Source organism: Silurus aristotelis (genome assembly GCF_946808225.1).
Source record: "Silurus aristotelis genome assembly, chromosome: 12".
Taxonomy (NCBI): domain Eukaryota; kingdom Metazoa; phylum Chordata; class Actinopteri; order Siluriformes; family Siluridae; genus Silurus; species Silurus aristotelis.
Genome location: NC_139585.1, coordinates 5,267,866 through 5,293,904, shown reverse-complemented (window position 1 = coordinate 5,293,904; position 26,039 = coordinate 5,267,866). Strand labels below are relative to the sequence as shown.

General features: G+C 40.7%; 3 protein-coding genes and 1 long non-coding RNA gene across 4 annotated transcripts in view; 2 read left to right on the top strand and 2 right to left on the bottom strand.

The window, feature by feature from the left end:
• Positions 1 to 11,554, bottom strand: part of map2k6 (mitogen-activated protein kinase kinase 6) — a 41,055-nt gene extending 29,501 nt beyond the window's left edge. The window contains exon 1 of the mRNA XM_083556617.1: positions 10,930 to 11,554. Coding sequence (XP_083412743.1) covers positions 10,930 to 11,023 — 94 coding nt within the window. The 5' untranslated portion in view covers positions 11,024 to 11,554. The remainder of the gene's footprint in view (positions 1 to 10,929) is intronic.
• Positions 1 to 26,039, top strand: part of LOC310734542 — a 152,446-nt gene that overhangs the window by 35,199 nt on the left and 91,208 nt on the right. The window contains exon 2 of the long non-coding RNA XR_014536065.1: positions 16,153 to 16,304. This is a non-coding gene — a long non-coding RNA (uncharacterized lncRNA). The remainder of the gene's footprint in view (positions 1 to 16,152; positions 16,305 to 26,039) is intronic.
• Positions 1 to 26,039, top strand: part of itgb3b (integrin beta 3b) — a 285,998-nt gene that overhangs the window by 203,503 nt on the left and 56,456 nt on the right. The window lies entirely within an intron of this gene.
• On the bottom strand, positions 17,490 to 24,444 carry btbd17a (BTB (POZ) domain containing 17a). Its single transcript, XM_083556604.1, has 3 exons — positions 23,889 to 24,444; positions 20,693 to 20,978; positions 17,490 to 18,813 (listed from the first exon to the last, which is right to left on the bottom strand). The coding sequence occupies exons 1-3, from the start codon at positions 23,977 to 23,979 to the stop codon at positions 17,796 to 17,798; spliced, it is 1,395 nt and encodes a 464-aa protein (XP_083412730.1). The 5' UTR covers positions 23,980 to 24,444; the 3' UTR covers positions 17,490 to 17,795.

The following is a 26,039-nucleotide window of genomic DNA, read 5'->3' as shown; positions in this document are numbered from 1 at the left end:
GCGGCTTGGTGGTGGGATTTAAACTCTCGACCTTCTGATCTGAAGTCCAACATCTTAACCACTTAAAACTTTCCCCATATATTTGTCTACTCTCCCCAAAAATTATAGCTTCTTCAAAGAAAGGAAAAGTAGAAAAACATTTTTAGATGATTTGTTTAAAAATAAATAAATAAATAAATAAATAAAACTATGACAAAGATTTTATAAATTAATCAAAATTTACAGGACAGTTTGAGACTAGCTACCGGCAGCTACTTCCTGGATTATGCAAAACTGTGATTCTATTCAAGACATCATAAGAAAAATGCCCTGCCTACTGTAATTTATAATTAGATTTTATGATTTTTTTTTATAGATTAAACTTTATTGCCATTGTGCAGAGTACAGGTACAGGGCCAAGGAAGTGTGGTTGTGCGCGTGTGTGGTGGCTTAGTGGATAAAGCATTGGCCTTTGGGTCTAAAGGTTGAAAGTTAAAATCCCAGCCACACCAAGATGACACTCCTGGGCCCCTGAGCAAGGCCCTTAACCCCATAGCTGCTCAATTGTATGAATGAGATCAAAGTCGTTCTGGGTAAGGGCGAATGCCAAATGACGTGAACGTAAATGCAGTTAGCAAATATGTATATACAATAAACAATTATGCAGGTGCAAAGGGGGAAATTACAATAAGATTGCTGTAGGTGTTAAAATTAAATTATTAGTATATTAAATCAGACGAAATCCCTGTAGAAATATATGCAGTAGCATTTATAATGTATTTTATAGGACAGTATTGGGTATAATAGGACAGTATAGGACACAAACAATTTTTTAAGCTGGTATAGAAGAATTAATCACCATCACTATACAAATAGAGCAAGATGAAGCAAACTTTTGACAATTGTGGATTTCATGTGAACTGAATAAAATGTAGACATTTTAGACAGACAGACAGACAGACAGACAGACAGACAGACAGACAGACAGACAGACAGACAGACAGACAGACAGACCTGGGCAGAGAAAAGAGGCCAACTTGGATCCCGCCTTCATAATTTTTAGTTCTTTTTGCCCCTGTGGTATTAGGTTTCAGAACCAATCGTTTGGTTAGTCAGTAGATAGAGATCACAGAATTTCTGACAAGGGGCAGAATAATTCTGCAGACTATCCTCAGTTGCAAGACCAAGAAAATAGCAGTCTTTGAACCCCTCTCCTAGTACGACCTAGAACCACCTTTAAGGAGCCATAACCAAAGAAAAGCACCATGATCGTTTCACATCAGTCATTGTTTATCTAAGACAGCCCAAAATCTTACAATGTTTACCTGGCATACCATTAAATATTCAATATTCAAAAAAGATTCAGCTACAAAATTAGGCCCAATGTGTGCTTTTTGCACATTCTTTGAGGCTATATTAATTATAACATCATACAGTAATAAGATGAGAATTAAAAAAAACATTTTGTGTAAAAAGGTATATTGTGCCTTGGATCCTTCTTTCTAACCTTTTTGTCCTTTTAAACAATCCGGAAAAATAAATAAATAAATAAGACGTATGTATGATTGAAAAAACACAATCTGTCCAATTAATCGGTGTTTTAAATACACAGACATACACGGCAATGAATACATTTCATACTCGTACAAATAATTAGTTTGAAGCATATTATGCATCACAATCAAGAACTGACGTCCAAATCTCCAGAGAACATTGGCACGTCACATCTCAACACTATTGAGATGCTGTGGCGTGACCTTAAAAAGGCAGTTCATGTTCACAAACCCTCCAATGTGACTGAATTACAATTCTGCATAGACGAATGGACGAAAATTCCTCCACAGCGCAGTAACAGACTCATTGCAAGGTATCGCAAACGCTTGATTGCAGTTGAGAGTGGCCCAACCAAAGGTTTAGATTAAGGGGGGTAAACACTTTTTCACACAGGGCCATGTAGGTTTGGATTGCACATTGTGTTCACTTGTGTTATCTTTTACTAATATTTAAATTAGTTTGATTATCTGAAACATTAAAGTGTGACAAACATGCAAAAAAATAAGAAATCAGGAGGGGGGCAAACACTTTCACACCAAAGACACGACTCATTAAAATACACATAGTAGCTACAGATGCGATTTAGCCCTATTGTGCTGCAGCGCATTCCAATTTCAATATGGTACAGATAGTCTGCTTTTATTTCTTTGGTTCGGACAGACAGCAGTCTCGAGTTCTTTTCCTGTTGTGTCTCCAGGAAGTTACAGCTCTACCTCTGCCATGTTAATCTGTAATCTATATGACTTTCGGCGCGCCTCGGTTTCCTTAGTGAGGTGATGCGTGAACGCATTTACACATTTTGGGTCACTTTCTAAATAATAAAAAAAATAAATACATCGCATCTACTAAGAATTATATATAAACGAATGATTTTTTTACGTGTTAAAAACGATGTGTCGCGATACAAATGCCGACTTTTATCCGATGCGCACTTCGAAATCGATGCATCGCAACGTTAACTTTTATGCCGCTGTACGGTGAATCTTACAGTCCCTAAATTCCAGTCAAACTACAGCTGAATTGAACATCTGCAATCCTGACAATGTCATGGTCTGATGCCTAATAAGCGACTGCAAACTGTTATCATGGAAGAGCATAACGAGAGAAAATGTAGAGTATGAGTATGTATATCAGTAGGCTACAAGCATTCTTCTGCACGTAGGGAGCTGAGAAACAGTTACGTAAGCATTAGTGAGACCGGTCCAGAACCTCCAAATGTAACAGGCGGTGTCGAGCCGTGTCAAGCGCTCCTCAGCTGTCGCTGCGTTCTGGCTACGCCGCCGTTTTACCGAGTTCTCCTCGTTTCAGCCGGCCGGAGAGATGGAGAGATGAGCTGGAGACGCCGGGACAGGCAGTGGCACGCTCGACAGAGTAGAGGACAGCTTTCATCTGAGCACAGCCAGCCATGCAAATTACCAATTCACCCACACGTACATTCACAAACACAAATCAGAAGAACGCTCTGTGATCTGCAAAAACGCTAAACAGCCCCATCTAAACATGGGAAAGAACCCAACCTGGTTGCACAGATGCTACTTAAAGTGATGAAAAGAGGCTTACAGCTCCATCCTGAATTCATTTATGCAATATCTTTGGGAGCCAAGATAAAAAAAACAAATGAAACCTTCTGGGAAGACTTAAGAAAAGCAGATCACAAAGCATCGTGCAGAAGATCTACTTGATTCATTTCTCAGATACATTATTTATTGAGAATTGTCTTTTATTCAATTAAGAATGCACGGATTGGATTCGGAGTAATTGTGACTAGTATTGCCATATTGAAGAAATTTAAGACTGGAAACTTTCCATGGGAATTAACAGTAATATATGGGAAATAAAGGGAATAAACTGGGAATTCACAAAATAGCAGGTTAGCCTATAATAGGGAACTTTAATGTAGTAGTAGCACTGTGCATTTCTCCATAAACATTTCTTGAATCCTGCACACAAAATGTAAAAAAAAAAAAAAAAAATACCTTCGATGAGTATTCTAGTAAATTGCTTAGTTTACACACATTCATGCTTGAAACTTCCTTGTGCTGTGTGTAAAGCTATTATGCAATAAAAAAGTATGCTAATAATTAAATCAAAGTCAAATCTGTATTAGTTTGCACGCAGATCAGCTTATGACCAAGTTGTTTAGATTGATGTTTGTATATGATACAATTTAAATATAAATTTCCACACATTTCTAATTGAAATTCCCATAAACTCCTGGTACATTTCCTAGAATATTTCCAATATTTCCTAAAGCTCCTATGGAAAGTTTCCAGACATTCTGTGGAGATTTTCTGCCCCTTTGCAATCCTTTGTGACCTACAATGCCGAATGGAGATATTCTTGACAAATTACGTCGACCGACGTGATGCTTTCGCACATGAACACGAGACTGGACTTCTCGTGTCCTGCGACTGGACCTCAATTCCTCAAGTATATCTCCGTCACCCTGACCACTTTGCATCATTTCCTAAAGAAATCCAGCCGGCAGCTGATATGGTTAGAAGCATTAGATTGGTTTGCCTTCCTGCTTCTTCTTCTCAGCTGGTCTTCAGAACTCTCCATAGCCAGAGAAATAGTGAAATGAAGTCATCCTTTCAGTGGTTCAAGAAGCCACACCTTGCATTCAAGAACAGATAAATGGCATTGACATCAAGCAGCCTTCACATAGCATTTCACCTACATCGTGCCAAAGCAGGTCATGGTGAACTTAAGAGTCAGCCTGGACCAGCCCACAAGAGAAACACCTACTAGTCAAAAGTGGTGACAGAGCTATTGTTTGGTGAAGTAAAACATTGTTCCCATGGAGGAAGAGCTACAAAACATAGCCTGGCCTGTGCACAAACGACAACTACAAAGCCAAGAAAAGACATATGATCGATGGATTATATAACCGTGCACTATCGGCCAGAAACAATGGCGAGCGCTGTATTGTTCGAGCAGCACGGAAAGGGAACGAGACTGGCACTTCCTCGAGGACTTCCGAGAAAGAGATTCTCACCAGCTGGAGTGCTCACAATTTTATCTTCTCTAGGAAGTGCAGGTAGACATCAAAACACTTCAACAAGCATGCAGGTTAAGCTGAGGTTATATTGGTATCATCTCTAAGGATCTTATTAAAGACCTTAAAAGGTGATCCAATAACACTTAATGGCTCAAAGGGGCTGAAAAGTGAATTTCATTGGAACCGTTGATAAAAAAAGGTGTAAAAAATAAATGTATGCATTTCTCCATTACAAGCCTTCGATGATGCCAAAATTAGTTTTATGGCTATTTCTATTGTAACACCTACAGTGACTCACAGCATCGAATCCACCAGAAACCATTAATTTTCAATGACTGGCAACTTCCACTTACATTAATGTGACTAGATCTAGGTGTTTTGGGATGTGACAGTTGAGAAAAGTTGATGGAAATATGGAGCACATTTTATCTATCTATCTATCTATCTAAATAAATAAATAAATAAATAAATAAATAAAGATGATAGAAACTAGAACCAGAAGGTTCAGGGCCAGCTTTTAACCATCTACCATTAGGCTACTGAACTCCAAGCTACACCGCTAGGCATTGATGCTTTTCTAATTTGACTGCAATAATGTATATAATCCTGTATATAATATATATAATATATTTAAACATTCTCTTCACCTTTTTTTATATAATCCAATTTAAATATCCTACATTTTCCTCATAACTATACACACGTATATATACACACACATTTGCCCAGAACCTTTATATTTGTTGCACTTACTCGACAACTCGTGCACATTTTTATTTCATATTTATTTGCTGTACATTTATCCACTTATTACATAATGAAAATATATTTGCATATAAATCTGCAATGTGCACCTCTTTTAGATGCTAAACTACATTTCATTGCGGTGTACATTTACTATGCAATGACAAAGATCTATCTGTCTTTCTGTCTGTGCCAATGGCTCCTGATTTATGGAATGCTGGTTGCCTACATAGTATAGTGTCCGGTGACATGAAGCGATTTTGGCTTAACTGGTAGTTTAGGTTGGTAGCTAGCTTTGCCGATGAAAATTATGCAGTTTCATTCCATTTTACACTTCATAAATTATCCTCATTTTATTGATCGGACAAGTTAGCTGGCTGTTGCTTCTGGCGTGAATGTTAAACTAATATGGTGGGGTCCTTTGGGTTTATTACGTTCAAACAAAAGCCAATGAGGACAAAAACAGCAGTGATTTAACAGTGTAAGAATATGACACAGCTTCTCAGTAATTATTCTACAATGAAGGCCATTGGCTTTTTCCTTAATATCAAATAGCAGCCATGTTGAGTGTTAAGCGCTGTCCCATTCATGTGTCAACCAATGAACTTGCTACTCCTTAGAGTTTTTGGATATACGACAAATGTGCACTCAAACCAAAGCAGACTGTGCCAAGAAACGGTAGTTTGGCTCGTCTTATGAAAGCCAAGCTCCAACTGTACATAGCATTTACATCCAAATGACCTCTAATTAAGCTCAGGAAGTCTCTGAGAAGTCTGGAGGAAAGAGGATAATAAAATAACCAGTAGCTCTAAAAACGCAGCAAGTTGTGAATATGTTCCTGCTGTTGTTTTGCGTGCGTCTAAATGGCCGATTGCTGGTTTAAATTCGTAAAAAAAAATGCGGTTTGGGAGCCTCTGACTGGCAACTAGCGTGGCCTCGACATGCCTGGAGTTCCTGGGCGAGGACCAGGCGGCTTGTTGTCAACCTTCACGATCCCGCTAACACACACTGCCCGGAATTCCAACAATCCCAAGAGTTTGGCTGTGGAATTTCAACGGCCCGGAGGAGGAAGGATGAATCACAGAGCAAGAGGAAGAGAGAGAGACAGAGAGAAAGAATGGACAAACAAGCAATGGAAACCATTCAGCAGGCGACTACTCGAGTCCGACAGGAAGAGCAAGGGAGAGAGAACGAGGGAGATGAAAATAACCTCTCTTAAGCTGCCGGCTGTTTGCCCCCCCCTTGACCGCTCTGGCAATCTGTAAGACAGTGCACACTTCCAAAGATGGCAGATAGTGTAGCGAAGATCTGCTGGGGACACTAGTTTGAGAAAAGAGTCATCAGTGGCTCCTGTCTGCCTGCTTCCTCTACAGGTCATCATGCAGAACTTTCATGTTTAGAGTAAAGTCTCTACCATTATCCTGTGTAAACTCTTCCCACAAAACCCCCGTTTCAGAAGAGTCGGGTTTAAGAATTACACATGCAAAAACCGATCTCTGGATGTCGAACGGCGCCATCTTGCAACTCTACAACCGGCCGCTGCGTCGCAGGTTGCTGCGGCGTCTTCGGGTTTTCTCCACAAGGAAGCAAAACGAATCGGCGCACGTAAAAAATAATGACGCGAGGCTATTTATTGCATCTAGCTATTTATTGCATCTAGCAATAAATCTAGCCGAAGTGAAGGTCAAACATCACAACGCAACTGTTGTGGCTCCTCATGAGAAACATCGCAGGGCCTACAATAACCTTCCCTTTTTTTTTTTCCCTTTACCACATTAGCAGTGCAGATTAAAGAGAGACCCTTGCGGCTTTGTAACAGCCGGTGCGATTGGATGCAAGGAAGTAAGTGCTATCGTAAAGAGACACCAGACTTGAGAGAGGAGGAGCAGAAAAAAAAAAATCCTAAAGTCAATTATTCAGAAGTCTGCAAAGCAAAAGCAAAAAAAATAAAAAAAGACAGATCAATGTCAGAGGAGAGCTTGCGCAACCGTGCATAGCTCACATCCTTCGCAGAGTGAGTAAGAGAGAGCGAGAAAAGGAAGAACAGCGAGGGAGATAAAGTATGCGCTTTGCCCCCTCTAGGCAGGGCCTCTCGGTCGGAGAGCCCGCATACCGAACAGGCTGACTACTCCCAAAAGATTTAACACCAGGGAGACACTATTTATGCTTGTCTTATTTTCAGCACACCACCTCTTCGCATGCGTGTGCACTGCGTGGTCTGTGACGTCGCTCGGGCCTGAAATCCAGATCGGCCATCGAAACGCTGAAAGCTTCGTGCGAAAGATTCCTGACACGGATTTGCAGCTCGGGCGGGTTTTTTTTTCTTCTTTCTCCCCCATTCGAGGCCGGGGTCAAAAACGCGCCCAGGCCCGACGTCACGTCTGCGCAAAAGCAGGAAAACAATACGATTGTTCCTATCGCATAAAGCGCAGCGTGGCCACACGGCCGTCCTTTAATCGCCCTGTTTAGAAATAAATGGCAGATTTAAGAGATCTGCAGATAAAACGCACAGGAGCCATTTGCATGAGAAATGCAACAATTGTGCAGAGGAACTTTAGGGCCTCGAGACACGGCGAGGACACTGTGGTGGGGGGTTGGGAGGGTGTTAAGCAAAGGCCAGGAAACCAGGAAGAAAAAAAAAAATTAAGATCTGCACATGCAAATGAATCACAATGTCCTGAAAGTTATTTTGTGCTCTTGAAGTTGTCCTATGTATGTCAGCAAGCGGAGGGTGGTTTTTTTTTTTCTTTCCCCTTTTCCCCTGCACACGTCGATGTGCTCATTTGGAACCGGTTTCAGCACGTCTGCAACATTGTGTGTTCGTCTTTGATGATCGACATGCATTAAATGCAATGGAATAAAATCGCCTTCGGAAATCTGCAAACTCAGCAATATCCTGAATACATTTTGTTCTGTTTTTTTTTCCAACAAAATGGGCAAAAAATATATATAAATACATTTTAAAAGCATGCATAAAATGTTCGAATCTGCGCACCATTTTTGACACGACGAATCGTGTTACACCGGCATTTCATCTGTAATCATGCATAATTTTTTTTATTCTATGCACATAGAAACCTTTAAAATTTGATAATGTTAGAGAGGGAATTTCATTTTAGTGCTACCTCCTGCAAGTAGGAACACAAAACACGTCCAAATGGTTCATTTTGCACAGAAGAAACATCACCGAGGGCTTTCAGGAGAAGGATTTAAAACGATTTCACGCAAATGCATGAAACCCAAGCTGCAGAAAACTGTTAAACTTTCAGGGTCCAAATACAACCAGGACAAAAAAATATATATATATAAAATGCAGACAATTTAAATTTGTACCAAAGCGAAAGTGAATGAAATATCTGTCCGACTGACAACTGAAAATAGATTAAAATTAAGCACAAGTCTTATAATAAATATAAATAAATACAAAAAAAAAATTATAAAAATGATGCTTTCAGGTTAATGTTTGAAAAGATCTGACCATCTAAAAAGATACTGAAACTGAAAATCCTGCATTTCCAGGTAACCAGCACAGTCACTTCATGCAGCATGGCGGGATTTTCCAAACAGGAAATTTTACTCAAAATACAAATCAGAAATTCGGTGTAAATGCAGCTTTCTCAGAAACGCTTGCACAAGAAAGGATTGAGTTGCATTGATGATAAGCTGAAAGGTAGACGAGAATCTGTTTGTGTTTTGGGGGTAAAGTAATCGAGATAAAATGGTTGTCCGTGGTGCACGGGATTTAATTTAAAATAAATTAATAAATAAATAATAAAAAAAAAAAAAAGGTGTGCAACCTTCAGGTGTGCGTCACACCATCGTGCATGCAGGTTAACCACATTAGCATTGAAAACGTCTCAAAAAAAAAAAAAACACGCCTTAAATCAATCATAACCCTTTTTTTTTTTTTTTTTAATGAGCCTCGTCTCACATTTCACATTCGCAACCTTGCGATTTACAACCCCAGGGACAGGGACATGAGGGGGGGGGGGGGTGCATATAGAGTGACGATGACACAGCAACAGGAAAACAGAAGCTTCTAAGGAACACTGGGTTGAAACATTACAGCCCTGCCGTTCCACAATCCATTTCCTGGACACTCCCAAACTGTTCCTGAGCAGGTAGACGTGCGAGCGTGTTGCGTGCGTGTTGCTGGGGCCACGAGTCAAACCAAATCTTTAAGCCCTGCTTGTGGAGTCAGGTGTGTCCCAGTTACGCAGTAACACAACCACTCCTCTTCCGACATGGAAAACATCATGGCAGGGCCTCGCATTCTTGCACAACGCCTTCTTCTGTGCGAACGCTCGTGCGACTTCTGCTACGGGGCTGCAATCTTTTGAGCTCCGTTGCTGCACGATCAGACGTCCGACGCACGTCAGAGGCCATGTTTTATATCTGGACGAGTTGGAGAAGCCAAGGTTTTTTGGAGATTAGGAGGAGAATTGAGCATGCATTGAGGTGCACGAGCTTTTTTTTTTGAGGAGGAAAAAATATATATATATGCACAAGTAAATAAACAAAAAGCTAAACACTGATTTTTCTTATTTTTTTGCATTTCTTCTTCAATATGTTCTCAGCAGCAAAACTATATTTAGATTTCTATTTTCCTTTTTTGTGTGCAAGGTCTGCCCATGCAACAGCCTGCTACTGGGCCAAAGCTCAGGGCGTCCCAATCATTTTCCATTACGCACAGTCACAACAAAACTGGCAAGTCATAAAAACTCCAGCGACATTTCCCCCCCCCCCCCCATGTGTGCTCTTTACAATCCTCGATCTTGCCATGCAACTAGTCCATTTTACAGTTTAGATATTACCCCCTGCTCTTCCCCCCTTTAAACACACACACACACACACACACACACACACACACACACACACACACACACCACCTCCTCCTCCTCCTCCAGCACCCCCTCTCCCCCTCCACCGTGTCCCTATACGTCTTCTGCACGAAGAAATTCAACTTTATCTGCTCGCCATTCCATGCACTTTGCATGCAATCTTTCCCCCCGACAACCCCCGTGCACGCTCTCGTGCAGGATGTGCACGCGGCCATTGCAAAAGGCGAAGGAAAATAAATAAATAAAAATAAATCGACCTATGGAAAATGTGCACGGATCTATACAGAGACCGAAGAAGCTCGCGCCGTCGAGATGCACGATCCATAACGTTGCGTTATATTGCAATTCAATGCAAAGTGGGGAAAAAAAATCGCCTCGTAAAAGAAAACCAACAATGCAGCTGGAGGAAGAATGCGCAAAACGCTAAGGTTACTCAAAGCCCACGAGCACGAGCGAGCCCAGGAGATCGGTTTTTTTTTTTTTTTTTTTTTTGGTTTGGTCTTACCAGGAAACTCTGCAGACAACCCCCAAAAAAAGAAGAAAAAAAAAAAGAAATGCAAGCAAATCTTTAAAACAGGAAATGCAACTATTTTTTTTTTTTTATAAAAAAATAATAAAAAAAAAAGCACTTCCAACTTTGACGTGCATCAGTGAAAAGAGGGGGAACGCGTGCACGGCGCAAAGCGTGCACAAGCGCGTGCAATCGAGAGATTGATCGTTTATTTGCAAAAAAAAATTGTTGCAATATTTTTTTTTTTTGTTTTTTTGCTGTTGTCGCGTGCACGGTTCGCTTTTTTAAAAGGCACTCACCTCCTCCTTTGGACACGGACATTTCCCCTTTGCTCCGGTGGGGGGGAGGGGAAGCACAAAAGACTTTGCGTTCGTTCTCGCTCCCTCCCTCCATCTATCTCTCTCTCTCTCTCTCTCTCTCGTGCGCTCTTTCTCTCTCTCTCTCTCCCTCCCTCTTTCTCTCCCCCCCCCCAACCTCTCGCGCTCGTGCTACTTCTTCTTCGGCAGGCTTGGAGGACCTCCTCCGCCGCCTCTTTCTCTCCCGCTCACACTCGTGTGTCCCCCCCCCTCTCTTTCCCTTCTTCTTTTGCAAAACCAAAACGGTGCAGAAACAGAAGCTTTCTCTCTCTCTCTCTCTCTCTCTCTCTCTCTCTCTCGGGCCCCCGGAGTCCGGCTCGCGTGCGTCTGTGGCGCGCGGCTCCAGTGCACGAGCGGCGTTCAAAGGAAAACGATGTAAGCAAAAATTTAAAACAAATAATAATAATTGAAAAATAAAAAATGTAAAATAAAAAAAAAAACCTGGACTCTCAGCTACATCGTGGACCTCTCAAGCTCCTAACTTGGATCAAGTCTGAACCCACCCCCCCTTCCACTTTCACCTCCACCATCTCCTCCTCCAGCACCACGCTGAGAACGCGTTCTTCCGGTTTCAGAAAAAAAAGTGGGCGTGACTTTACAGGCTTTCAGTTTTTCCGAGGAAACCACCGCAATGATTCACGGGAAGTGGAGTATTTTGTTCCCTCCCCTTCAACGCCGATGAACGCGCCTCTTCTGGGATAATCGCGCAAGGTGACATAGGAGTTGTAGTGCACGCGACGTGGCCACCCCCCCCTCTCTCTCTCTCTCTCTCTCTCTCTCTCTCTCTCTCTCTCTCTCTCTCTCTCTCTCTCTCAACACGCCCTCCCCCGCCCTCATTGGCTGAGTTCCAAAATGGCCGCTTTGTTTTTACTCGCCTATAGAGGGCACTTAGATATAAATAACAGGAATCATTGTGCCAGTTGAATTTGTATAATATGAAAGTTTGCGTAAGTCTGCATCGACTGCGTGGCCAAAAGTATGTGGACAACTCACTGGTACACCCCAAACACTTCTGGTTTTATGGTTTTACTTCCCTGGAACGACACGGCCCAAATGCGTTCCAGCACACCGCAGAAACGAATGCCATAACCCTGGGGTGATGGTAGCTCGGGACTTTGGATCAGAAGGTTCAAATCCCGGCACCACCAAGATCCCAATGCTGGGCCCTGTAAATGTGATGAACCCATAGTGCAGACATGTCAAACTCAAGACCCTGGAGTACCTTTTGGTTTTCTGCTGAAAGGCTCTAGATGTTTGGAGGAAGTTAATTAAAACTTAATGTTTTTCCCTTAACTTAGACCCAGTATTTAATTTTGGTCGCCTATATGATTAAATTCGACGCCCATACCAAACTTGAGAGCCCTGACCTCGAATCCCCAAATCTAACATGAGCACGAATGTATGAATGAGCACAAATCCCTACAAGCACACTTCAAAATCTAGTGGAAACCTTCTGAGAAGAACGAAGTCGAATAAATATGGATTGGAAAGAAGCACATTTAAATGGGATGGCCGGGTGTCCACATATTTAAATGTGTTAATATTTAAGTGTGTTTTATTTATTGTGCACAAGTTAATAATAAAAAAAAAATCATTTGTCCACACACAGTGGCTCAACATCTTATGAGGATTTAATGTGCAAAAGTTTGTGCACCCTAATTCACTAAAAAGCTCTGGATTACTGATCAGAAGGTTGAGGTTTTGAGCCCCAGTTGGGGTTTTGAGCCCCAGTGTTCCAAGCTGCTATTCTTGGGCCCTAGAGCAAGTCTCGCTGTGCTATAAGGGTGCTGTATCATATCTGACCCCAGCTTCCTAACATCGGATCATGGGATATGTGCTGTATTGTACATTTGACAATTAAAAAAAGCCCCTCAACCAACTTAGATGTTCATCCCTTCAAAAAAACAAAAAGAGCTCTGATCTTGAGTAATACTGTAAAATCATTCAGAGTTTATTTTTCCAGTACTTTTACTCACAATGTTCCCTACATTATAGGGCTTCCTAGCGATTCTCCAGGACCAAGAGAAGATAAAGTCTGTTTAATGTGTCAGGTCAACCCAAATCCCAAAATCAGTTTCCCAGAATTCTCCAGGGCCTACAGATATGGCTTTACCCAGACTACACTTCCCATAACTCTGAGTTACTAATACATTCAGATTACACTCACCTGTCTTTAGTCTCACACACACACACCCTTTAAAAACAGACTTTGGACACTGCCTCATTGTGAATTAATGCTTAGGTCTCATTTTGCACGCACCTGAGTGTACCAAGCCATTGTTTTTCTGTCTGTAATACTAATTGGCTGATTTTTTGTGTGTGTGTGGATTTATCTACTTTTATGCAGTTAAATTCTGCATTTGCAATCGTCTCAGCCTACCGTGAGTTACTACATAAAAAAAAAAAATTCTGCATGGCAGCTGTCAGCTCTCATCCAGGTAGACGCTCCATGCAGTCGCTGCAGCCTGCAAAAAACAAGAACTCGGACTCCCAAAACAAACCCAGCCACAGTACTAATGTCCCTGTTACCTTTGGCATTCAGCCCATTGGTGAGCTGAGCAAGTGAGCTTGGATAGCAGAAACATGAGCTCTGAGCTCTGCTTAGGCTGGGGATCCACCAGACTCAAAAAAATAAAATTAGTACTGCATTAGATTTGATGGCTATTTCCAGTCTGGATGCAATGCCATTTTTATGTCTTATGGATCCCATGTTTAAGTCCACGCTCCATGTTTAATGCTGTAGTGAATGCAGCTGGAGCTGTCTACCTGTCTGAGATCTTAAAAAAAAAGAAAAGCTAACAACCTTTCACCTTCCACATCACTTAGCCCAATCATAAAATAGCACCTTATTTGTTAATCTTTTAAGTACCAAAGTAAACCAAATGTCCCCAGCAGGTGTCTCTGTTTTACATCTGTCACGTTAACACTTATATAATCACACATGGCACTTACACAAGGTGCTAATTAAATCACGAAGCAGAAGTTCAACTCTCAGTGGGTTTAGATGTTAATAGGAAGTAAACAAAAAAAGCAGAAGATTAAGTTTACAGATTTTTACACTGAAACAAAGAATTATTACAGCATTATTTTAAATTAATAATTTTAAAATGGATTTAGCAGAAGTTTAAAAGTATTGCATGAGGAGCTTTCAACCTGATCATATAAATATATATACCATATACCACATCACCAGATATCAGGGATTTTCCAAAAAGGTTCTCTCTCTCTCAAGAGAAGTCAAGAAGCTTTTATTGTCATTTCAACCATATATAGCTGATGCAGTACACAGTGAAATGAAACACTCCTGTAGCAGTGGGTTCCTCCTGAACCCAGCTGCTACATAAAACAACATAAAACAACAATCACAGAAACAGAAAAACACAGGACAGTGCAAGACAACACAGGACAGTGCAAGGCAACACAGGACAGTGCAAAAGACAACACAGGACAGTGCAAGACAACACAGGACAGTGCAAAAGACAACACAGGACAGTGCAAAAGACAACACAGGACAGTGCAAGACAACACAGGACAGTGCAAAAGACAACACAGGACAGTGCAAAAGACAACACAGGACAGTGCAAGACAACACAGGACAGTGCAAAAGACAACACAGGACAGTGCAAAAGACAACACAGGGCAGTGCAAGACAACACAGGACAGTGCAAAAGACAACACAGGACAGTGCAAGACAACACAGGACAGTGCAAAAGACAACACAGGACAGTGCAAAAGACAACACAGGACAGTGCAAGACAACACAGGACAGTGCAAGGCAACACAGGACAGTGCAAAAGACAACACAGGACAGTGCAAAAGACAACACAGGACAGTGCAAGACAACACAGGACAGTGCAAAAGACAACACAGGGCAGTGCAAGACAACACAGGACAGTACAAAAGACAACACATGACAGTGCAAGACAACACAGGACAGTGCAAAAGACAACACAGGACAGTGCAAAAGACAACACAGGACAGTGCAAGGCAACACAGGACAGTGCAAAAGACAACACAGGACAGTGCAAGACAACACAGGACAGTGCATGACAACACAGGACAGTGCAAAAGACAACACAGGACAGTGCAAGAGAATACACAATACACAAAATAGCTCCACCAGTAAACCTGTCCTAACGAGATAAAGTGAACAGTAGCAGAAAAAAGTAAACAGAACATTGTGCAATAGAACAAATAGCAGCCATCCCGGCAGATGTGCAAAAACGGCATGTAAACATTTTGCGGTAATGATTAGTGTGAGTGGTACTGAATCATGTGTGTGAAGTGTATGATGTGTGTTGAGTCCGGTTTGTACAGATCAGTCACACAAAGTGAATATGAGTGTGTGTTGAGTCCGGTTTGTGCAGATCAGTCACACAGTTTTGTGTGTGTGTGTGTGTGTGTGTGTGTGTGTGTGTGTGTGTGTGTGTGAGAGAGAGTTCAGTTCAGTTGTTTGTTGAGTAGCCTGATGGCTTGAGGAAAGAAACTGTGGCACAGTCTGGATGTGGCGGCCCGAATGCTCGGAACCGCTTTCCTGATGGTAGGAGAGTGAAAACTCTCTCTCTCTCTCTCTCTCTCTCTCTCTCTCTCTCTCTCTCTCTCTCTCTCTCTCTCTCTCTATTTATCTATCTATCTATCTAGCTATCTATCTATAGAGATTTAGATCTATATTATTATTATAGGTAATATAGCTCCCTGGTGGTCTAGTGGTTAGGCTGCGGCGCTCTCACAGCTGCGGCCTGGGTTCGATCCCCGGTCAGGAAACCAACCCCAGCCATTAGGGTTGCACAAGCCAGTGCACTCTCAGTGCCGGTCCCAAGCCCGGATAAATGGGGAGGGTTGCGTTAGGAAGGGCATCCAGCGTAAAAACATGTGCCAAATCAAACATGCGGATGGTCCGCTGTGGCGCCCCCTAACGGGAGAAGCCAAAAGAAAGTTTATAATTATAGTTAATATATTATTATTATTAATTATAGTTGAAATGACAATAAAGCCGACTTGACTATTTTTATTAAATAATTTAAATATTTATTAAATAAATTCAAACCTTCAGCGCAACATACATTTATTTACAATGCCGTTCGTTCTTTACTCGGATATATATAAAAAAGAACTCCCCTGAAAGAAATTTTAATCACTAATTATTAGTTTTACTGATGCACCAAGTTTTAAATTCAGCACCAAAATCCGCCATGTTGCACACATCCGGCAATTAAAACCGTCCGTGTGGAAACATAGCAAAAGTTCTGTTTGGTGTCCTGGTGATTTACGTAACTGAAAACACCATAATTACTTAAAAACATTTACAAGAATATTTTGTCTTCATGCTTTATATTCAGTTTGGTTTCACTAATATATATATATATATATATATATATATATATATATATATATATATATATATATATATATATATACATATATATATATATATATATATATATATATATATATATATATATATATATATATAAAAAATGTTACATAATAAATAAAAACATAAGAACATAATAAAATATTGTAATAAATAAAACGTATATAATAATAAATAATATGAGTATATTATATTATAATAGATTTTTTACAAAAAGCAAGCAAAAACTGAGAAACTATGTGTGAAATACTAGGTTACTATACTTTACTAACTTATGGATTAGTAGCTTGTTTTCACCAAAGCAGCAATATGCATAACGGCCACACGTCTTTACTTTGGTCTCATTCGTCCAAAGGCCATTGTTCCAGAAGTCTTGTGGTTTGTTCAGATGCAATTTTGCAAATCTTAACAATGCTGCCATGTTCTTTTTAGAGAGAATGAGCTTACTCCTGGCAACACTTCCACACAAACTGTACTCCTTCAGTCTTTTTTTGTACTGAATTATACTGTCATGAAATTTTACATTTAACATGCTAACTGAAGCTAACTGAGATGTAGCTCTTGGGTTTTTCGCAATTTATCTTAGCATTGTACAATCGTGGGGTGAATTTGCTGGGATGTCCACACCTCGGAAGACAGTTAATATATCCAGTCTTTCATCCAACCTTCATCAATCCATCCATCCATCTATCCATCCATTCATCCATCCATCTTCTTATCTATTCAACTATCCATACATTCATAAGTTAATACATTCAGCAGTTTATCTGTCCATTCATTCATCATCCCCACCCATCTATCTATCTATCTATCTATCTATCTATCTATCTATCTATCTATCTATCTATCTATCTATCTATCTATCTATCTATCTATCTATCTATCTATCCATCTACCCATCCATCCATCCATCCATCCATCCATCCATCCATCCATCCATCTATTCCTTTTTTAATCCTTTTAACATTTCATCTATCTAACCATTCAACAGTTCATTCATGAAGATTTCCATTCATGCATTCATGCATTCATGCATTCATGCATTCATCCACCCATCCATCCATCCATCCATCCATTTAACTATCATCATTGATTTATTTAATGTCCATTGAGTTGTACTACAATAATATGACAAAACAAATGGGAGTTTATTAGAGGAGTGATTTCATTATTTAGGGTTTATATTTCCAGTAAATTTATTACAAGGAAGAGGAAGTCTGTTTTATGTGTGTAAGGTCAACCCAAATAGCTAAATCCCGGACCAAGGCCCACAGATATGGCCTACCTGGACTAAGTTTTTCTGACATAAATTTATTTGTAGATTCTAACGTAAATAACTTAGGATGATGGAATATGGAATATGAAAGGAATAAATGATCACAGGGAAAACATTGTGAACAAGTCCTTCTATCATAAGGTTTTTCTGTTGTAATTATTATTTTTTTGTAGAGATAAGGGTCTGATAGATGGGTTTGATGATAACATGTAAGTGGAGCCAGCCAGCCACCAAATACTCAGAAGTGCTTTCGTGCAGGTCACTGTCAGTCAGGAAGTCGCCATTCTCTTCTGTGCTTTGGTGGAAGTTGTACATGCGGCGTACCATCAGCAGGCCCTGCTGTCGTGCACACACAATCACTGTCTTCTGGAAGATGACCCCTGCGAAGTCGGGGCTGGAGGACGCAGGTGTGATTACAATACGTGGTTTACCATCTGAACGTGAGCTTCGTGTGAAGATTGCATTCCAAATCACACGTTTGCTCGAATCGTGGGCGCTCGGGCCCAGCTGCGTGTGGAAGGTAGCCGTGCGGTCGTCACGTGCTGGGCTGTTAATGAGCCACGCGCCACCCCACATTGCTGCTAGGTAGTTGCGTGGGATGAAAAGGCTGCAATTCACATCAAAAAACTTGGCAAGCTGAGGTGGGGATGCTGCATGGAACTGGTAGGCCATGTAGAGGAGATCACGCACTGACTCATAGTAGCGCAAAATCACCTTTGACTCACGCTGCAAGCGGAAAAGCTCACGTGGAGGGATCATCGGGTAACGCACTGCACGTAATACATTTTCAACGGTCAGGTTGTCTGGCTCGTTGTGCATCAGCCAGGTCTCGAGGGCCTTAAACAGCTCAAGCTCGCTGTGCAGCACCAGATCGGAGCGCTGCAGTAGAGTCATCAGCAGCTCTGAGCTCACCGACGGCCACTGAGGGCTCCGCAACACCGATGTCACATTCTGCAACAAGAACTGCAAGCAGCTGGCACGAAGGCTGGCGACGCCCTCTGCGGTCGCATACTCGTACCAGCGTACCACATGACCACTCAGAGAAGCGCTGGCAAGGTTCTTGATCATGTATTCAGTCAGGCCTTGCTGGAGAACCAAGACACTGTATTTGGTGGCTAGCTCATGCAGAGCGGTGGTTTCATCCAAAGGCAATTGCAGTTCACCACAGTACAAATACCTGCAGATAGACAACACAGCGATTAGGCTGTGAAATACTTCGGAATGGCTGAACCGACTCTGCCAACTTTTATTACCGTGATAAGATAAGATAAGATAAGATAAGATAAGATAAGATAAGATAAGATAAGATAAGATAAGATAAGAGGTGGTATCAAAAAGTTTTGAAACTAGTTTTGTACCATAGTAACAGATGGCAGCTCAAGGTTGCATGCACAGTCACAGGGAGCACAGGCCTTCATAAGTCAGTGTGCCAAAAGACATCGTTCTGTGTACATTAGGAGCTGTGCAATTTGTGCTATTCTAACCATGTGCGTTTTCACTTCTGCTATTCTGACCATATAAGCACCCTGTTACTGAGCTCTCCTCATACGTAAGTTTCTCACAGGAAACAGCATGATCTCACTTCCTCACCCACCCTACTCGCCAGATTTTGCTGCTGCTTCATCTTTCCAAAGATGCAGCTCAAAGGTTTTGACACCAATGCAGAGATTCAAAAGAAGACTTCCAGGATACATTCCAGAAGTGACAGGAACGCTGGGAGCTATTGTCAAGGTGATAGCGTGTAAACGCAGATAAATAAAGTTAATTCTTCTAAACAGAGCAATCTCGAAACTTTTCAATACGTCCTCGTAAGATAGAACATTATCAATCTGGAAGGAAATTCTTTTGCCAGAGAATGCTTCAGATTACATGAAATTTTAAAAATAAATAAAAATACAGTATCTATATATATGTATAAATACACAAATATAATCTTATATATAAATATATATGCAAAAGGTGCTGTGGAACTAAGAACATATTGCATGGTATAGTATTACACATGGAATGGTGGTACAATATTGCACATGGTGTTATATCAATGTACATTGTAATTATTGTGAAATTTGAATAATGCATATAATTGCACAATGATACTTTTAGTGTTCATTGTTTCAGCTCTGCTCCCTATTGAAAGCAGAGGAGTTATAGAGTTAGATAGCCCTGGTAGTCAAGATCTCCTGTGGAGTTCGATGGTTGTCTTCAGTGGTCTCAGTCTACAGCTGAATGTGCTCTGGAAGGACTCCAGTGTCGCATGTGACGAGTTGTCAAGGATACTGAAAAGTTTCCTCAGTATTCTCCTCTAAAACACCTCAACAAAAGACTCCAACTTCACTCTTATGACAGAGCCTGCTTTTTTAATAAGCTTATTAAGCTTAAGTTCGATAGTTATGTGAACAATCATAGGCTTTAAGATGTGTATCATAACGCAATTTTTCCATGCGAGTAGAAAAATTGAATGAATAAAATGTTTATTGACATATTGAGCTTACAAATCTAATCTGAGTTACTCTATTCATCAAGCTTCTTTTATAAAATCACAAATCAGAATCATTCTTTACTTCATTATTTGGAATAAATGACACATTTCGTAATTTTTTTTACACAATCTATTGTTTTTACCGCAATGGAAAAAATTTATCCTGCTGCTGGTTTCAGGGATGTCAGATTCCCTTTCCGCGGTTTACTTCTTTAACACAAGATGCCACAAGTCCATGCAAGACCCTCCATGACCATAGATGGACACCCTGGGCCTTCTAATATCCCAGAGATCCCTCATCTATCTTACCTTCTGGGTTTCCAAAAGTTATACTGCCATAGTTAGTCTTGACGGAGTCCTTGCTTGAACCCTGATCATACTGCACAGTGTCCTTTACTATTATTCAACAATAAGAATACCTAATAATGCATGTTTCTCTCTATGAATGGATACTCAATATCACTTAGATAAGAATGGTTCTCTTTTAAAACTGGTTTTCTTCCTCATACCCTTTCTATGCCACCGTCACCACTGGCTCACTTATTAGGGATAAAATGATGTGGACTGTCATAATTACCTGATAAACTTCTCGAAAACATTGAGGCACTCTGGGCTCTCTCTCAGCACCAGCACACTGCCGTTCCTCTCCTCAAACAGCTTCTGGAAAGTTTGGCTCTGCAGAGACAGCACGAGCGTGTGAGCTTGGATCACCTTTACTTCGTCCCCATCTGTCGTCTCCACACGCAAAGACACATCGCTGTTGTTTCCATGCTGCAGTAGAGCCTCCAGCTGTGCTTTTAAATGCAGAGAGTGACTGATCATTGAGACGCTGTTGTCCACATCTTCATCCAGCATCAACAGACCTGCTTCGAATAGACCGAGATAATCATACAGAGCAGTACAGGTCCATAATTGTACATAGCAATTAGTAATGCAAAATAGTGCATACAAGATGTACAAAGAATCAATAAAGTGCTTTTTATTAGAATTTAACAAAAAATATTCACTTATTTTAAGAATAATATCCTTCTGCCAACCAGCACGAAATGCCTAATGGATTAAAAATATAGATAGTGAACAGTGTAAAATAAATGGGTATAAAGGGATAAATAAACAAAAAAAATTATATAAGTATTTATTATAAAATTCATTCAATTAATTTGGGAGCTGGAAATGTCACCATGTTCTAACAGGACTTACTATCCTTTTGTGTTTTTATATTTTGGTAAACTGGGGACCAAATATTTAGACAAATATAGTAATAATATCTAAAGATTTTGATGTTGTTAGGGATATTTAACTAAATAAGCTTAGAACCACAGTTCCAATAAACAGTTTTTGCATTCAAGGGTCCATTAGGGAACAGTTAATTACCTCAACAATGATAAAACTCTAATAAATAGACATACGGTGCCACCCATATAAAGATAAGGTTCCCTTTTGTGTCTTGTTTCTCTCAAGGTTTCTTCCTTGTGCAATTTTAGGGAGTTTTTCCTTGCTGTTTTCCCCACCGGTTTAGTGATTATGGAGAGACAATGGGTTTGTGTTCATTCCTGTGTTTCAGTTCCTGCCACTAGTTGGCGCCTGGCTTCCTCTAATTTATGCTAATCATTTAAGGAAAGATTTATGAATTTCATTTCATTTCATCTTCTCCCGCTTATCCGTAATTCGGGTCGCGGGGGCAGCAGTCTAAGCAGATTCCCCAGACACTTCTCCGTGTCCAGAGATCGGGCTGTCAAGGCCCCTGCCTTCGACTGCTGCCCAATCCTCTCAGCACCGGTCCCTTACGGTCCCTCCTGCAGGTGGTGAGAGGCGCCCCCACGTCGCTCTGACGTCACGGTCCTTGATTTATTTTCCTCGTAAGGGTCCCCTGGAGCATAGAGGGTTAAGGGCCTTGCTCAAGGGCCCAAGAGTGGCAGCTTGGCGATACCAGGGCTTGAACCCCCGACCTTCCGATCGGTAACCCAGCGCCTTAACCGCTGGAGCCACCACTCCCCCCTAGATTTATGAATTGTAAAGTTATATTCATAATCCTATGCAAATAGAATTAAATTGAATCCAGTGATACAGACTGACTATTGCTAATCAGAGGTTATCCAAGAGTTACGCACAGGGGATAGTGTTTCTCGTACATGTCAGTTTACTGGATTTTAGAAATTTTTTTATATGAGTTAGAAAATCTAAACAGCCTGTCTAGGAAGTCAACGAACGCAACTACACAATATATATACTATATGAACAAAAGTATTGGGACACCTGAATTTTCCAGGCATACATGGTTACCACAAAGTTGGATTTGGAAAAGGTTCAATAAAAATTATACCTTTACTTGAACTAGGAGACCCAAACCTTTGCACTTCGAATGTAAAGAATGTAAATTGCTCTTATCGTTATTGTGCTACATTATTTGATGGATAATTCGCTTTTAATGTAAGGCGAAACAAAAGAGTCAGAAGATGTTTACATCCTAATTACGACACTCACTACAATATAATGAAGTCGTTAAAGACATAATGAATGTTCATGCCTTTCAGTGTTCTTATGCTAATAGTAGTTTGTAGGGTGAATCTGATTTTCATTGTTAAAAAAGACACTCTCAAATACAGGTTGTCCTCGCTTTGTGAATAAAAACCCAACAATCTTGAGTTAAAAACACCTTCAGGCTGACTGGATTGTTTTCTTCACGCTGTGTACGAGGTTCTGAAGTTGTGCACTGGAGTGTGTTCATAGAAACCGGCTCTGTACATGGTGCGTTCGTGGGTGTATGTGTGTGTTGTACCACACCTATGTGAACAAACTTACGTGTCCTAGATACCATTCACCTGTTATAAATAAGCACATGATCGTGAAATAGTCGCATGATCATGACCTGTGAAGTGAATCATAAACTAATCAGCAGCAGCAGAAGGCAAACAGGATTAAACAAACGGCCTTCACACAAAGTTTTTCTATAACGCATAATACTATCAAAATAAATACAACTATATTTTGCTTTAGTATCCTCTTATACATATACACTACACATTACGTGGTGGTCATTCCGGTGTTAACAAGACAAAAATACAATCCCTTTTTGTTTTTTGTTATTTTGCACCTTATACACAAGTCTAATGGAGCTACCAAGTTCAACAGCAACGGCATAAAACTTATCTTTTTGATCACCATATAATGAACTGAATTTCTCCTGTAACTCATCACAACTCTCCTGTATATTTTCATGGCATTGTGGGACTTTGAGTCAAATGTTTCCTCCAAAATATCTCCAAAAGTATTGGGGCACTTGACTTTTCCAGCCATTTGTGGTTCTTCCCCAAACTGTTACCACAAAGTTGAAGGCACACAACTGTATAGAAAGTCGTTGATGCAGTGGCATTCGATTTTCCCCCTCACTTCACTTCACTGTTCCAGCATGACAATGCACAAAGCCAGCTCTATGAAGTTATGCTTCACACTGGTAGGAGTAGAAGATTTTGAGTGATTAGCTTCCTAACACTGTATATGTGACAAGTATAAATCAGTTTTACTGTTATATAAGAACTAAATATGCTACACATTTATCAACCGCAGTAAATAATATAGGTAGGTAAAAGAGAAGAAAGTAACCTTTGGAAGACTTAAAAATAACTATTCAAATCCAAATAGTGCTCAGATTTTTCTCCATGCTCCTTCTCAGAGCTTCATTCCACCTCTGTATCTATTCTAGGTCTGGAAAATCTCCCATTTTTTTTTCTAATTGATTAAATGCCACACAGGAACTGATACGATCTTCTTACCTACACAGAGTGGACTGATGTGGTGCCATATGGAAATTAGCAGGAACAACAGGTAGGCATGTAAACAGCGTCCAGGTCCAAGCACACACATTATTCTTCTCTTACTTCTTTCACACAAACACTTGTTGTCGTTGATCTGGCTAGAGTTGTTTTGGGCACTACTGTAAATATTGAATGCTCTGGTTTAAGTGGGTCAGTCGCTGCCCTGAACCAGTCCAGTGTCTGAACCTTCATTGATGAACAGATCTAAAATAGGATGAGTGTTTCCATAGTGACAGCTTCGATTCTGACTTTTCTACCTGCCGGCACTGTACAGTATTGATGAGTGGAGGCAGCAGCTGTGAAAAGCAAATGGTATCAGAGGTCACTGTGTGTGCTTGTATGTGTAGTGTGTGTGCAAACACAGTAGAATATTAATTCAGCATTAAGAGTCAAATAGATCAGCATTCATTTCTAAATAAGCTAAAGTGCTCTGAATAAAATGTCAGTCTGGTTGTGTTAATATTTACACTAAATCTGATGATGTAGACTTGTCTATCTTACACACACACACACAGTTTAAGTGTAGATTAAAAACATATCTTTTTAGCAAAGCCTACACATAACACACATCACACACATCACATCACAACCTTGTGCTCCAGAATATATGATTACATGCACATTATCAACTTGTGCTGTTAATATCATGAACAGCAGCTACGCTAATTCCTCTCCACTGCTTCTCTTTCTCTCCCCATCCCGAGGCATCCTGAGGTTTGGCCAGCTCCAGTCACGTCCCACCTCGTGAAGATTATGGACCTATGGATGATCATGGAGAAGTAGATGCCGAGTGTTTAAAGGCCCTGGCATGGAGAAGCTGATGCTGGATCTATGATGATCACAAATTATTCTGTATTGTTGAAAGATTTATGACCAAACTCTTGATGTCACCCATATGAGGATGGGTTCCTCTTTGAGTCTGGTTCCTCTCAAGGTTTCTTCCTCATATCATCTAAGGGAGTTTTTCCTTGCCACTGTTGCCACGGCTTGCTCATCAGGGACAAACGCACACCATTCACCTTCACTGTTGTTTTCTGTAAAGCTGCTTTGAGACAATGTCTGTTGTGAAAAGCGCTATACAAATAAACTTGACTTGACTTGACTTGACTTGACACACACACACACACACACACACACACACACACACACACACACACACACAAAACACAAAAGCTGGAGGACCAATTTGCAACTTATTAGGTCAATTGGCAACATGATTGGTATAAAAAGAGCCTCTCAGAGTGGCAGAGATGGGCAGAGGATCACCAATTCCCCCAATGCTGCAGCGAAAAATAGTGGAGCAAAATCAGAAAGGAGTTTCTCAGAAAAAAATTGCAAAGAGTTTGAAGTTATCATCATCTATAGTGCATAATATCATCCAAAGATTAAGAGAATCTGGAACAATCTCTGTGCGTAAGGGTCAAGGCCGGAAAACCATACTGGATGCCGATGATCTTCAGGCCCTTAGACGGCACTGCATAACATACTGGAATGCTACTGTATTGGAAATCACAACATGGGCTCAGGAATACTTCCAGAAAACATTGTCGGTAAACACAATCCACTGTGCTATTCGCCGTTGCTGGCTAAAACTCTATAGGTCAAAAAAGAAGCCATATCTAAACATGATCCAGAAGCGCAGGCGTTTTCACTGGGCAAAGGTTTATTTAAAATGGACTGTGGCAGAGTGGAAAACTGTTCTGTGGTCAGACGAATAAAAATTTGAAGTTCTTTTTGGAAAACTGGGACGCCATGTCATCCAGACTAAAGAGGATAAGCACAACACCAAGATGTTATCAGCGCTCAATTCAGAAGCCCGCATCTCTGATGGTATGGGGTTGCATGAGTGCGTGTGGCACGGGCAGCTTACACATCTGGAAAGGCAATATCAATGCTGAAAGGTATATACAAGTTCCAGAACAACATACTTCAGGGAAGACCTTGCATTTTTCAACATAACAATGCCAGACCACATACTGCATCAACTACAACATCATGTGCTGCATAGAAGAAGGATCCGGGTACTGAAATGGCCATCCTGCAGTCCAGATCTTTCACCCATAGAAAACATTTGGTGCATCATAAACAGGAAGATGCGACTAAGAAAAC